The sequence below is a fragment of the Corvus kubaryi genome, unplaced genomic scaffold (assembly GCF_017639235.1).
Source record: "Corvus kubaryi isolate FWS band 111438036 unplaced genomic scaffold, C.kubaryi_AGA036_p1.0 74, whole genome shotgun sequence".
In the NCBI taxonomy this organism is placed as follows: domain Eukaryota; kingdom Metazoa; phylum Chordata; class Aves; order Passeriformes; family Corvidae; genus Corvus; species Corvus kubaryi.
In genome coordinates this window covers 17037739-17053974 of record NW_024582061.1, presented here as the reverse complement: position 1 = coordinate 17053974, position 16236 = coordinate 17037739, and the positions used below count along the sequence as shown (strand labels likewise).

Below are 16236 nucleotides of genomic sequence, written 5' to 3'. Positions count from 1 at the left end.
TCCCAGGCACAGCACATCTCAACTCCTGGCACACCCAGGCAGCAGCCTTCAACTGGCTGGTTCCTAGCCCCCATCCAGCAGCCCCTAAACACTTGCTTCCGCAATTTGGGAGTCCCATCTGTGCTTTCATTCCTCTGCCTTCCCAGTCACTACAGGATCAAGGTAGAAATACACAGAACTAGATGACGGGGGATGGCTTCTCACCCTGCTGTTTGCTGATTCATACATATCCCCTTCCACTTTCCGAGCATATGCCACCAGATTCTCCATCCGTCGATCCTTCAATGCTGCAGGGTCAGGAGTAGGAAATATGGCTTGGACTCTGAGGGGGGAGAAAAAAAAAAAAAAAAAAAATGCAGGCAAGTGATTAGAATGTTCCCAGACCAGCATTAACTCCAGTGGTTTGAACACAAAGCAGCAAGCAAATCTGCTGACAGACTGCAGCACTGCTACTGCTTCCACGTAACACTGTCCTTTGTAGATGGCTTGAGTATGGAGTGGGAAACTTCCAAGACAACAGCCCCAAACTAGCAGATGCAACTCCATCTTTTGGGCTTCTGTTTTCCCTTCTCATGCATCATGACAAAATTCTCTCCTTGGCCCTCTAGTTTTGCAAGTCAGGCTTCCTTCTGCAGCCCCTCTGCCCCCAGTACACCTCTGGGGCAGCAGCTCACCTAACAGGAGATTATTTTGATATTAGCTACTCACAATTTATGAACAAGGTGGTTTCGGAGATCCTGAGTGATGTCCTCATGCCACTGCTTTCGAATTCCAGTATTGGGTGGTTGAGCTGTTGGCATGGCTCCCAAACTGGCAACATTGGCGCTTTCACTCATCATGGGGCTTCAAAAACAGAGCAAGAATTGAGGGCAAAAGTCTAGCCCCAGCTTAATCATCTTACAGTCATAGCCTCTTTTAGAATAATGTTAGGACAAAGTGCTAGTTCAGCCATTCCCTAATCAATGGACAAACTGCAGAAATAGCTGCACAGGCACCAAACAACGCCATGAAAGAGTACATGTTGTTCTACCCAAGGATTTGGAAAACTGCAACAGAAGCTACAAAATCCAAAGGGAGAGATAGCCATCAATGGCATTTACTCCACTGTTTACGCAAGAAGTGCCATGAGATCAAAACAAATTCATTGGGTACAAAGGACTCAACTTACTTTTGAGAATTCATGGTTGAATGTAACATTGAGTCAGGCAGCAGATTAGGGGGTTGAACCCCTACTCCTCCATTCACTCCCATTGGATTTGCACCTAGAAAACAGAAGAATACAGAAAAAACAAAGACCACATTTACCATGCAAAGTCAGTAATTGTTCAGCAATAACAAGGGTTTAGACTTTCGAGTACTTGGACTTCTGTGAAGGGAATTTAATTACTCGTTGCTCTCTTCACCCTCTTTCTTTTACAAACTTAGAAAAAGCCTGAGGCACAACACTGGTGACCTCCAAGTGAAGCATCAACCTCATTACTCCTCTGCACACCTTCCTGAACTTATCAACAAACAAGTGATTTCAATTTGCTGCAAACATTATGTTCCAGAGTCCTTTCCTGTGCCTCTCTAATGAAAGATTCCAACCACTTCTGCTTTTTTGTTTAGAAGCAGTTGGGTTTCTTTTCATTCAGAATCTTAGGATATATATTCACAAAGGCTTCAAAAACTTAAAACATCAACTACCACCTACGTCAGACAAGATCCCCTCTCACCCACTCCATACTTAATGATCCTACAACTAACTCCAATGTTTGTGACAGGGAAAATCTGACAATCCTTTGCAGGAAACACCTCTAATTTGTTGCATAACAAAACCTGATTTTCTGAATCACACCAGATCTTAATCACCATAAAAACTGTCTTCACACACTTCAGTCACCTCTCAAATAAAGAAAAATGCAGCATATTTCTGTGTGGAGCTTCCAAACAGATAATTTTGAGAATTTGCAAATAGCATGAAAGCCATTACCAAGTTTCACAAGTATTTATTTGAATCCTACAGAATCTGTATTTCAAGCAAAATTACACACTGCATACAAGAGAAACCCAGTGAAATTAAGTATGTGAAGCCTAACGCATACCCCTAATATCACAACCAAGCATTTAACAGATTTTTCATAAATCTGTTCCAAATCGCTCTTCCCTTAGTCCTTTTCTTCTTCCCAAATCCACTTTGCCATCTGAGAGCACACTGGCATGCAAGACAACAGTCCAACTTTATCTTAACTCTCCCTTTTTCAACTGTAAAAACCCACCAGTTTTTTTTGAGCCACTTAGGACTGCATCTTTTCACATGGCAGTCTTCCTCAAATCCCGCTGCTTCTCCTAAACTAGTCCTGTTTTCCTGTAGGCCATGACCTGGTAATTCCTTCTCACCTGTTGTAATTCCCTCCTTAGCCACCTGCTTCTAATAAGGAAGCAACAGTCAAAAGTCTACACTCTCCATGCTTGTCCTGTCTACATTAAGCTGCAGTTCTTCACACTCCAAGAGCTTTTTCAATCCCATTTCATTGGATTTTCTTAGCAACCATACAAAGAATGCCCACTGTTCTGCAAGGAATGCACAGGCCAAACACTGTCTATAAGTAATTACATACATAAGAGAATATGAATCCTTTTGCCTCAGAAAAGACTCTAAGGCACAATAGAAAAACGTATTATTTTAATCCAATTGTTTTAAGACTAAGCTCTCAGGACCCTTACCCTTTCCTCTGTTTTTACACACTGGAAGGTAAAGTTTTATCAAGTCACAATCTACAAGGGCCAGTCATCTCATTAACAAGTCTAATCTACCCAGCAGCCTTTTCCTGAGTAACTCAGGAGCAGCATTCCCTCTGCAGAGGAAAGCAGCAGTTGGTTGCAGGCTGCAGTTTGTGTGCTTCTGCACCAATCTGTCATTCTGTACACAAGTTTGTCATGGGACATGTAGGCAGGATCACTGCAATCCCATACAAGCTTGTGATAAATCACTACCAGTTCTTCTTTCCTCTTTTCCGCTAAAAAAGCCACGTCTACTTACGCAACTCAAGCAAACAGGAATAAGAAAAAGTCCTCAGAAAAACTTAGATTTGATGCTTAAAGGTGACTTCATTTGACACCAGCGATAGCCAGGTTCCAATTAACTGCACTTTGAATTAAAATTCTTATCTAGCCCTATGATGTTGCAATAAGCCACCTAGACAATTTAGAGCTATGTGAGATCACACAACAGGATTTGGGGGATGATGTCAGTTATTTACTATTTTTCATTTTTTAAACAAACATTACATATCTGAGATACAAATGTAAAATGCTCCACTCTAAGTGACCAGGAAGTACACCTGAATGCTGGCATTCCAACGCCTGTATATCCAATTAAAAACTCCCCAACAGCCTGAAACTTGCATTACAGTACAATTATAAAGCTACCAAAAACAAAACCCAAAAAGCCTTGAAAAATTATCATTTTTCCAAAGAAACTAGTTTTCCCAGAGAACTTGTTTTCCAGAAGAAGGCACCTGGGCCCTCTAATGTTCCTGTTCCACTGAGTAACTTGCTATTTCAAGTCTAAAATATTGTAAAGCCCTACCTTTTGCAAATTAACTAGCAGTATTAAGCTAGTAGGTTGAGAAAATTTGCATTAGATGTAGCATGGGGAGGCTGCCTGTAGTTTGCATTTTAACACTAGCAGATAAACTTACTCATAGGATTCATAGGGCGCAGACCCTGGGGTGACTGTCCCTGTTGCTGATTCTTCACTTGAGCCTGGGGCTGTGTCTGCATCTGGTTCCCTTGATAGGTCAGTCCGAGGGCTGCGTAGGCTCTCTCGATGGAGCTGGGGTCTATCTGACTGGTAGTGTTTATGCTGGGCGTTGTCTGCTGCCCCACGCCCACAGAGCCGGTATTGGCAAGTCCTACTGCAGCTCCGCCCAGCAGCGCTGCAAGAGACACACGGAGTTAGTGAGGACAGCAGAAGGCAGCCAGAGAGGCCCACCAATACACGGACAAAGAGTGCACTGGCTGCTCAGAACTATGACATCTGCTTCTGGAAGCATGCAGGGAAACAGATCCAAAAAACCTGTCACGAAACAGAAAGACAAGTTTTGACCCAACCAGCCAATCCAACATGCTGTTTTCCCTTTGGGCTGCTCAGAGGAAATCCCACTCTTAAATATTTAGGACACATTTGCTTGCTTCAAACTGAAAACAGAGGCACACCACGTCACAGAGGCTAAAGGCAGAAGGACACAAACAGCTCTCCACCAGCCATTGCAATGCCTTTTTTGCCCTTTTTTTTGTTTTAGTTTTCTTAAACCAAGAAATAGCTCACATTAGTCATGAGAAGAGCCTTCAGTAACATTAAAGGAAGGAGAAAAAAAATCCATACAGGTAACACAATGACAAAAATCTTGCCAAACATTTTGGCAGGGAGACCAAGGGGACACAAAGAGAAAGGGGAAGTGACATCTGATGCAAACAAAGAACGAAGACAGAACCAAGTATCAGGGCTGAAATGACAATGCGCATGTGTGTGCACATCTGTCTCCAGAAACTGTCCAGCCGGAAGAAGCAGTAATGAAAAGCCAATCACTTAGTTGGGACAGCTATGATTTGTTCATCCTTACCACTCTCTTGATAGAAAAGTACTATAAAGTTAGAAAGCTTTCATAAACACTAGTAATCAAAGCCAGAAAAATACTCTGAGATTAAAATAAGAGAAAAATCACATAAACATGTTCCCAGGTTTGAGAGCATCACCACTACCACATGGGTGCAAGAAAGTTTAACTCCCAACATGCATTTTATGGTTTATTCAACACAAAGAATTCCCCAGCAGACTTACATTGCTGATTTCTTTTGTCCCCAGCATTTTTGAGAGGCAAACATACAGGACAATCGTGTCTTGTACAGTTCTTCCAGTGTGAGATGATTTGTCGGGAAGATGCACAATGTGCCACTGAGAAAGAGAAGGAATGAAAAACTTTTACAAACTACTGCCAGTATCTCCACATGGTCATCACGAACTGGGTAGAGAGCGGTGTTTTCACACATCTGTATCAATGCAAGTCAATAAAGTATTATTTGAAATAGTTCAGCACTAACTAGACCTGAAAATGTAGCCAGATTTCTTCTAGTACTATTGGCTCAACTAAAGCCTACTTGAAAACCCCATGTGATACACCCAAGCCTACGTCTCTGTGGCTTGAAGGATAACTCCATATAGCTCAGGTATCAGGCAGACTGTGCCAAGCAACTGAGATGCCTACAACTGGTACAATCCAGATGAGCCTAGGCTATCAAAAAGGGAGACTTCATTTTAGTAGGACATCACATTTTTAAGACAGAGAGAGGGGTTGTGAGTGCCAGTAGCAGTCAAATTCATGGCATGGTATTGCTTGCGATTGATCGCTTCAGTTTAAGGAAGACAGGCAGACTCCTATTTGCAGATTCCTGGTTTGTGTCTACCTTTAAAAGAAGGCAGCATCCAAAAGATCTTACAGTGAGTTACCAAGTTAGGCAAAAGATTTTTACTCATCTTTGTGGTATCTTATCCCCTCTAACTTGCCTGAACTTTAGAGGCTCAGAAGTTGCTTACAATTCCCAGTCTTAAGCAAATAAGACAGAATTTCTTTACCTCATTTCCCAAGTCACCCACTAGTCCATCTCTTTCTAGGAGCCTTTCTCCTCCCTCAAATGTTGACCGTATCTACATAACCACTCCTCCCTTACCTTGGCAAGACTTGCCAGCCTGACAGTGTGTCATGTGGTTCAAGACATTCTTCATGGTTCGGCAATGAGGGAGGTTGCACTGTCGCACCTCCCCGTTGGCTTGTTCTCGACGCTGACACTTGTGAGCATGTAAGAGAAGAACGAGTTGCTGCTGAATGAGTTTGCGCTTTTCTGGATCTGCTGTCGGTGCTCCAGACCCCATTCCTTGAGAAGCTGTTGGCCCCATCCCAGCTTGCTGAACCTGAGGAGCCTGCTGCTGGCCCTGAAGAAGGCAGGAAAGAAATTCCCAGAAATAAATCTATTTTTGAAAAGAATTCATTTAGCAAGTAAACAGCAACACAAGAAAAAGTCCAAGAAGAAAAACAACTACTACTACATTCTACGATTAAGGAAACAGCCCACCTATATGTAGTTCTGGAGGACTCATTAAAAATGCCCCTTAGCAACAGTCCTGGCAATTCTCTTGCCAGCCACAATTTCCTCCCCATATCACTCTATTAGTCCTAGCTCTTGCCTTATCAAGGGCCAGCAGACCTTTGCACAGCTCACAGGTTAATTTGCAGTGCTAGACCAACCAGAAAATATTAATAGCATTTAGATCTCAAATCTCCTCATTTTTGGAGGCTAAAAAGTTGCATCCATAATTCTTGCATTAATGCAAGAAAGCACATTTTACAGTGACCAGAGTTTTCTCTCTCAGTATAAGGTGTCTCAAGTTGCCTACTCCTAGAAAAGGAGAATGAAAGAGAAGTTCTGGGAAGCTTTTAACTTTTCTCCATCACCAAACTTGCACATTGGCATTCAAAACAAGCATCTCCCTAGTTTCTGCTAGAGAAGAAGCACAACTTCAGGATAATAAACACCACAGAACTAATATCAGGTATGGCAGCATCTAGTTTGTCTTCTCTGCTTCTGTTTAGTTGTTCAGAACCTTTTGTATTCCTTTCAGGTGACATTTGAGGAATACTCACATAAAGGAGGCTCAGGTACTCTGTGTTGCATCTATCACTTCAGCTCAGCAGACTTCACTTTCTAACCGACTCTTCCCAGAGGTTCTACAGGATGTTTCTGGAGATCTCCAGAGCTTTAGACCTCAGCTACCTGTATTTCTAAACCGCAATTCTCCTGTAGCTCTTGACTACTAGTATTAACCTTTCATTGTACAAGGAGACTTCACCAATTAGTCAGGCCCTCAGGGTCTGTGCATGTTTCAGTATCACCGTAACTGCCTTGGTTGCAGCCTGGAGTTCTAAACAACAACTGAGAGAGCAGCAACTCTAAGTTCTTACATTCAGCTGGGTAGCAGCTCAGGAGTGTTATATGCTCTGCACTGAACACAAACTTGACAGCTGGGGTTCTGAAAAAGTTTTGGCTGCTTTTTTATTGATTCATACAACCAACTGGTTTGCTCGTCTTCCAATGTTTCATGCTAACACCTTAAAAACCATTAAATAAAACTCACAGGACTGAGCTCTTTTTAATTTAAAGGTACTAGAGTCAACTGGAAATGGTTTTTCAGCAACAGTTAGTAAGATCAATAGACTGACCCTCCCAAGGGGTGCGTGGGAGTGGAATTTGAAGCACAGAGAAACATAAGCTATATTCAGAAATATGAATTTGTTTCCTAAATTAAAAAAATATATATAGGGGAAAAACTTGCAAGACATGTTGCATGTCATACTCCTAACCAATTCAAGCTTTGAAAATAATGAGCCATCAGCATAAAGCTCAAGCCAGGAAATCTAACGCTAAGGCATGTGGCGAGGCACTAGCATTTACAGGCTTGGGTCATCCACTTTTCCCACCATTCCTACTTCCCCTTTCCTCAAGTTCTGCTGCGATAAGAGTGGAGGTAAAAGGGAAAGGTACCAAGGCTACTATAGTTGCCAGGGAATCACCTCCAGCATCAAGACTGTTGCGCGTATTCATGTAATTCACAACAAGAACGAACACACAGCTGAGGTTTCTAAGCCCTATCATAGGTAATACCTGTTTGAGAAGGGACATTTCTTTTTCCCAAAAGCATCAGCAAGTACAAACAGGAAAATAATTCTCCAGCCAGAGGTACTCTGAGGAGAAGGGGCCCAATACAGCAATGACAAAAGAAGGGATGGGACAGGAGAGCAGAGGTGTCCAAACAGGTTGCAAAGCTCAATTCAGCTCAGGAGCTCTATTTCATTTTCCCTGTTAACAGGGTTTGAAGGCCAAAGAGTGGAGATGCAGTTTATCAACACAGAAAGCACAACTCAGCCCTCTCACTCATATCAGTCTTAGGAGTTAAAACAAGTGCATTCTGTGTGGATTCAGAGCACATATTCACACCAGGCATGACAGCTGCAAAAAACTCACAACGTGGTAAGACCAGAGCATATTGCTCCTCCTTACCACAACATTTTCTGAATACATCTTTCATTCTACTTACCATGTTAGGCATTCCTGCCCCAGGAACTGGCTTCTTGTCCATTGGAAACTGTGGTAAGCTATTCTGCAGTCCAGCTTTATTCTGCATCTGAGGCCCAAGTCCACTGGTTCCAATCTGTTGCCCAGTATTTTGGCTATAAGGCTGGCCATAAGGGCTGGGATTGCTCATCATTCCCATCTAGGAAATAAAATGGTAAGATGTTCAAGTGAGATAGTTTAAGTTCACCATGTAAAAGGCAAATTTATACTTCAGAGAAGTCAGAGCGATCACAGCCATGAGGCAGCTGCAATGCAATACCGATCCACATGCTCCCCCTGCTTCTTCGTGTTCACAGGTTTACCCATCACACAACATTAACTCCTCAACTAGACAGTTCCTGTGAACACAACAAAGCCAACTTAGCAATCTTTGAGGTCTGACTGGAGAGAAGTGGCCTAATTATTTCTTAATAAAATATTTGGTTCAACAGATTTCTCATTTCAGCTTTCTGAATCACAAATTTGTACCATGGACTACATAATTCTTCCAGACTTGAGTTCTCTTCCCTGCACTTGTGCAGACTCCAAATGGAGACAAATACCATCTTCATTCATATCAGCAGAGTTTATCCCAAAAACATCCTACCCAACTGCCAGCACTCCCACAGCTCCTCTCCAGACAGACATAACAATGCAAGTCTGCATTATCAGTACACAAACATTTTCAATTTAAGAATACACCACAGTCACACCAACTCGTTTGCAGTCAGCAGTACTAGAGGTCAAAGGAGAGGACAGGTAGAAACTCTGCAAACAAAACATGTCTACCAAACCCTTCATTCACAGGGGAAAGAGATTCATGTTTCATACAAGCCATATGCATATTCAACAGTTTTAGCACACCACAATATACTGTTTGTTGTCTTGGAACGCCTAGAACCTAAAGAACAAGGACCAATCTTGCCAATAAAGTTGTTTATCCTCTGACATCTTTTTCCATTCCTTGCACTCCCATCTATTTTCCATGGGAAATCTGGCCTTCTAGGACCAAAAGAACTAGACAGAGGACCAGAAAAACTGGAGATTTTTGTTAAGATTACCAAGTTCTCACCATTACTCAGGCAGGATCCTCAAGGAGCCATAACTCAAAAACAAAGGCACAAAAATACTTTAAAGAGCTGCGTTGTTTCAACTCACATTAGAATTTGACTAGACAAGGTCCAGTCTCCTTGATGCTCTTTGGTTCAAAGCATTTTCCTGCATTCAAAGAAGAACATAACTTCTGTGGTAGGCTTGTTTCTAATCACTCCTACGTTTATTCGCGAAGCATCCATCCCTAGCAGAAACACCTTGTTTCTGCTCACCAAGCTTCTTCAACCTGCACTAGAAGTAACCAACACACCCTGAGATTACCTGCAACTAGTCACACTTCCCTTTTTCAGGCTGTAACAACCTCCAATCCACTATAATAGCCTTCAGTTTGCATTTACAAAATAAGGCAGGATCAAACTCAAGCTGCAGGAAAAGGAATACAAAATTCACTAAAGAACCTGCCACTTTAGACATCTGATATGCACAAGTGAATTCACTTGAGGACAGCCCCCCTCCTCCACACATAAGCAATAACCATAATCACACAGCAGTAATTCATTAGAGAGCAATGAAAAGAATCTCTACACATGGCAGAAAAACAAACTATGTAATGATCAGGCAGAACTAAAAGCCTTTCTTTCCACTGCCACGTCTCGATCACAGTGAATACACCTGTGGCAACCAATGAAGCAGCTGCTGCCAAAATCAGGACAAGCAAGACCCAAGGCCTTCCTTCCTCTCCCTCAGAAGACTAGTAAGATCTTACGTGCAAGTTATGCAGAAGGCAAAGGGAGAAGAAAAGCGTAAGGAGTCAGCAAACACTTTCAGAAATACTCCCCATCGTCACTGCCACCTCAAACTGACAAACAAGTTTTCAAGGCTTAGTGAAGGCCTGACAGTAAGAATTAGTCCCTTAAGAAAACAAGTTATGTTTTCCTGTAAGATAGCCTGATCCCTTTGGCTTCAGAGAGAGTTTTGAAAGCAAGGACATCCCCAAAACCATACATTTCTGCGCAAAGCTTTCAAGTTCATTAACATTCATGGCTCCCAAAGTCAGTTGATATCTGAGAGTACACCAAAGCACAGACTATGCTGGCTGTCACTATCACCAGCCCCGTTTGACTCCTGTAACTTATGCTATCAGCTTTAAATACAAAAAACAAACCAAACAATTCAGAATTAAAGGCTGAAGACACACTTTCACAACTTGGTGTTACAGGGAGAAATCAAGATCCCCAACTCAGACAACTGGAGACTTCACACACTGGTATCAAAGGATTCAGAATAACTGTCACCTTGTGAGCCAGCTTTGTCCTGACTACAGGGTAAGAAACCCAAACCTAGACTTAATAAAACCACTTTTGCTATGTCACCCAAAACACCTTTCTAATGAAACTCACAGATCAGGTTTCACCAAGCCAATCAACGTTTATATTTGCAACAAAGCTGGATGCAAACTTGATGTGAAGCATCTGACTTTTTCAAATTACTAATCAAGCTGGCTTAGCACAAGAATCTCTGATGCTCTCTCAAGCATCAGCTACTGGCACTGTTTGGGGTGCAAGACCAGCCCCCTCCAACAAGGCTCTCTCCATAGCAGAAACACAGGGCTCCCCTCCCCATCTATCCCACTGTGCCAAGGGACCTGGCAGCAGAACACTACATGCCCAGCTCAGCCTAGCTGCTCCTTACAGGGGTAATATTTTCCCATTTCAGGTTACAGGAGAGGCAAAGACCAGAGAAGCTCAGGCCAGGTTGACAGGCAAGCACACCAAACTGACTCAAAGCCAGACACTCAAGCAACATCTAAGATGCTAAATACCAGATTCCTCAAGGTCTCCCTGAACAAATCAGCAGCCATTACTTGATCCAGGTGAGACTGACACCTGCCAGATCCTCAGCTGAACCGCAAAGCAAGCCCCCCAGTTCTGCCATCACAGACTAACCTGACACCAACCACCTGCATGCAACTCTAGACTGAGTCAAGAGAAGGGTCATTTGGGAGATTCTCCATCTCACACAAGGTGGCCTTGTGACCCTGCTGGAGCATGCTCATGTTATTTGCTGTGACATGTTGAGAAACATGAATAAAAGAAAACATCTAACAGGAAGAAATGTATGGCCTCATGACTACAGAAGGGAGATCAAAATCCTGTATAATTTCATCAGTAGGCAACCATCAGAAAGACTGATACATAGTTCATGAGCACATGAATGATCTATTGGGAGGGGATAGATAAACAACCAAGTGCAGAAGAACCAGCCAAAGAAAGGTGGTGTTAGCACTACCACATAAGAGAAGTACAAGGCTTCATCTGCAACAGTGCAAAAGCATACATGGCTTAATTACAGCTACAAGTTGGCGAGTACAACCTCTATTTACTCTTCCTGGCCACCACTTCCTTTCACTGCCCTTCCTATTTCTCTTCATATCCATCCAAAGTTTTTCTTCCTCTCCTCACCTTACAGCTTCAACTTAATTTCATCACATATGCAAGAATTTGCACACAAGGAAGAGCAGACAGAAATCTAACTCACAGTAAAGAAGAAGGAAGATCATAAAATGATGATAGGTGGCTGACAGAAGGCAAAGGTAATCTCAAATGATTCTACCTTTTACATGCACAATAGAAAACAACTGGATTTTCCTGCATCCAGTGGAAGCAGGGGCTGTCAATACCAGAATGGTGAAAGGTGTGTATCTCTCACCATGGATGACACGAGTTCAGGAAACATCCTAGTTTACTAGCAGCATCAGACAGCGCTGTTCAGGTACTCCCCCATCTAAGAGGAGTAACTACAAAAGCAGAGGAAATTCCCCAAGGTTTTGTTCTAATGCCATGAAACACATGCATCTTCAGCTCAGAAGGTCAAGTGACTAACTTTGCTTCTAGTTTTACTGTTAATACCATGGAGTACAAACTGAAAAGGAATACCTGCTACAGGTATGCACACAGACATTGCAAATATTCTACTGTTTCTCTGTAAGAACAACTTCCTTGTTAACAGTCTAATATTTGAAAAACAGCTAGGTATCAGCAGTAGAATTGAACCATGACCAGCTTTTAGATTTGCAAAGATAACTATAAGCATGGAGAAATAAACAAATAGAATTAAGTTTTAATAACATTCTTTCAAAGAATCCAGCAATCACAGTATCATTTATGTCTATCTCTGTCAGGGAAACTGCAGTGCATGGACTAGTTTAAGGCTATACTGATGGTATCTAGTATCTTTCCATATCCACAGGTTCACAAGTGAAAGTTAATTAACTTTCCCCAAACAGGAAATTTAATTTTAGTAAATTCTAGCTGGGTCTTTAAAAACAAGAACTTACTGTACATCACTTCCTAGTGCCATTCTACTGACTGGTAGAGCATTACTGAACTCGGGCATACCCTAACTACATTTTGCCTACACTACAGTGGTGTCCATTGCATTCTTTCCAAGGACTGTTATTGATTATCATTCTTTGCACCTAACTGCATCGTTTTTTAAGATAGCTTTTTCAAGACACCACCTTTGTGTCACTGCTGTTTCTGCTAGAAACTCCCCATGCCATTCCAGAAACTTAAGACTCCAAGTCTTCACTGCTTCATTTTTCCCTCATAAACAAACGTTCCTCTCTTCCTCTGGAATAAAGTGAGCAATTATTCATTTTTTCCCACCTTGGTTTACCAAAGAAGAGAAAGCCAAGGACTGGAACTCACACTACACTTCGAATGGATAAATGTACTTGATCATATGGTATGCTTGGTCACAGACACTGTAAGTACAGATACATTTACCTGTTGAATCAAATAGCTACTGAAAAAAGAAAGGCAACCAAGAACACTGACCACCTATCTAAAATAAGAAACTAAGGAATATATGATGCTTTTATTTTCTTAATCTAATTGCACAGTTTGAGAGCAACATCTTCAATCTCTTCAACTTTGAGCAGAAATTGATTATTATGAAATTTCGTATTGTTCTACTTAGAGGAAGTTGAGGAGATTCTGACAAATTATGTTTGTCTTTGCAAAATATTGCCATTGAATCTTCTTAACAGAAGTTAAACTGATAAAGCCAATAATAGCAGAGATCTTTGTACATACTCAGAGTAAACCAAGTGACAAAGAATTACTACTGGAACTACATGTTTCAAGAGAAATGCTCACATAGCAGAGGCAGTAGTAATGCTCTTACTAATCTGAACTGCCTACACATCCGCTTCATTACAAAAGTAAGGGAACATGGCTTGAATCAGAGAGGAAATGTAAGTGACCTGAAGGTCAGGTGAACTTCATCACTCTGTGGCAGAGCATTGCTGTGACAGAAATGCATACAGCAACTTATAAACAAAATACCCTCCTCCCCTCATACGAAGCTGGACAGTTAAGATCCTAACGGGGCACTCTCAGTAGAGCCCAGTGGAAGGACAACACAAAGATTTTAACTAGATAAAATTCCAAATGAAGAATGGTTCAAACCAGGCAACATGAATCAGCTTCTAGCAAATTCAAGCTTTGTAATAAGTTACCTGTTCACATTTAAATCAAAGCTGTAAAACTATCCAGTGAAACAAAAAGCCTGAAAAATACTTAAATGATGACAGAACCCAAACATCATGAACAATTTCCAAAACACTATTTCAAGAGTAAAAGGCATGTCTGTTACCCTCTTAACTTGCATAAAACCAAGCACACAGAAAACAAAAAACTATTCAAGAAAGCAAAACTTGTTAAAATTCCATCCCCTCCAAACTTCTAACACTTCCTTTCAGGGTAGACTGTCACAGGCATTTTTATGCCCGTACTGTCACCAAAGTAGGATTCACACCCTCCTCTGACAGGCAAGACCACTCGTTTAAAAAATCCCCTCCCTAATATAGGGATACTAGCTTTCCAACTGATAAGTACAAATGGGACCTGAAAAAAAAAACAACTCAAATTAAATTTTTTTTAATGACCACCTGAGTTCTAATTTGAGTCAGGTTTAGTTTCTCAACACAGCCTGTCATGCAGCTGGCACAGAGACAGCATCCAGACAGAACTGCTTCTTCATATGGTGGTGACTGCTTACATCAGAACAGAAAACTACAGCATTAAACCACAGGATGGAAGCAACAGATTGTGACAGGACAAGTTTATGAATAGAAATCATTTACAGTGACATTGGGAATTTCAAGTCCTAAAAGTAACGTGCACAACTAGAGAAGGTCGGAAGTACGTAGTTAATGTGCAAAGCAAGTGTTTCATTCTATTGCTAGTCAATGTTTTGGGAAGAGAGGAAGAAAACTTCAGTAATTCCACAGGATAACAGAAAGTAGAAATGTAACCAATTTCACTTTCCAAACTGACTAGCTCCTTGGAGCTCATCTTTCCTGTTAGAAGAGCATAACATCCTCCCTCCCAATTACTCAACATCACAGGAAACCTAAGCTACTCCATACAAACCATTGCACAAAACACCTCTATTTCACTGAGAGAGAACTCACTGAGGCAACCATCCCATCACCTAAAGGGGCTGACTTTGGCAAGCTAACATCATCAAGTTGAACAATCATAACCAAAGCATCTCATCTGGCTTTTTTTTCCTCCTACTGAAGGAGAGCTTCTGGATAATGCGCATTTTTTGCGGCAATGAAGGAAACCTACAGAAGTTATTACACAAACTCCCACATTAACAGCAACACATTACTAAATTTACCAATTAGAAAAACTGGCTTTTAAAAACTGCTTAAGGTCCTCTATTTTCATCTACTTTTTGAAGATTTGTAGGTGGGAAAACCCAAAAGCAGATGGGTGGGGAGATAAAATGGTCAGACTTTACTGTTGTCAGACTTTGCTAGCTCTACTGTATGAAGTGAAACACAGGCTCCCTGCCAACAGCCAAACCAATTGAAGACATTCTGGAATTTCAGCCTCCATTTCAGACTGTTCTCTCTCATCCAACAGTTTCAACTCCTTTATGAGGACTATACCCACTATACTTACACAAAAAGTCTCAAGATTTTTTTATCAGCAATTAAAGAACCCTAAGTATTTTTAATCCATCTGGGACTATGAACTAAAAAACAGAAGTTATTGTGTATTTGGTCTAAATATCCTCAAAAGCATAAAATGTTCTTACTTTAGATGTACAGCACTACTTGAATTTAAGTAAGGAAAGAAGACCATTTAATTTTAGACTAAATTGGTCAAAAGCTTGATTTTATGTTCTTTTTAAAATTTTAGATAAATGAGTTTATTATACTGCATAACCCTACATTAGCTCTGATAAGTGAGGAAGAAGTTGCATTTCATCCAAATACTCACTACATCAATTTTTGACCTCTGAAGACAGATTTCTGAAGATGAATTTTTTTTTTTTTTTTTTTTTACAGCTAAGGAATAATGAATGAGGTGTTATATAATTCAAATACAAGAATACTTCAAGTAGCTACATATTTCTTACGACTGTAAGCTGCATATAATTTTTCTACTGTAGTAATCAAGCTTTGCATTAACTTTCCTATCAGGCAAAAATATCTGAAATGACCAGACCACAGAATCAACTCATTACTAAACACATATATATATAACTCATTACTAAATATATACATACACACACTCTCTCTCAAAAGTTAGCACACTGAGCTTAAGGAAGCAACTAAGACCAAAGAATTTCATAATTAATGTTCACAAGACACTAAAGTAATTTCACCTAATATATTAAAGCATTGCAAGACCATTAATACACAGCATTACTTTTATTTATGTTTTAAATACATTTATAGCCTGTTACTTAAAATTCCAAGTCCTCCAAGGGGACTGACTTTAGGCATTTTGAGATAGATTTAGGTACTGCAAAGCACCTTAAAAAAACCTATCTCCTCATTAGCCAGGAAACACAAAATATGCACTTAAAGTGAACTAAAGCACTGAAGTATTTTCTAGGCTTTTGATCAAAAGACAAAAAAAATGGAGAATACTCAAGTGGCTCCTACTCTAAGATGACTAATTGTGCATGACAAAAATGAAATGTAGACATCCTTTTATTAGTTAAACC

The 16236-nt window shown here is 40.8% G+C and overlaps 1 protein-coding gene across 1 annotated transcript in view; it reads right to left on the bottom strand.

Moving 5' to 3' along the window:
• EP300 (E1A binding protein p300) overlaps window positions 1-16236 on the bottom strand; it is a 60759-nt gene that overhangs the window by 28881 nt on the left and 15642 nt on the right. The window contains exons 3-9 of the mRNA XM_042050516.1: window positions 8135-8311; window positions 5713-5974; window positions 4826-4939; window positions 3684-3920; window positions 1169-1262; window positions 709-843; window positions 205-322 (exon numbers count right to left, since the gene is read on the bottom strand). Coding sequence (XP_041906450.1) covers window positions 205-322; window positions 709-843; window positions 1169-1262; window positions 3684-3920; window positions 4826-4939; window positions 5713-5974; window positions 8135-8311 — 1137 coding nt within the window. The remainder of the gene's footprint in view (window positions 1-204; window positions 323-708; window positions 844-1168; window positions 1263-3683; window positions 3921-4825; window positions 4940-5712; window positions 5975-8134; window positions 8312-16236) is intronic.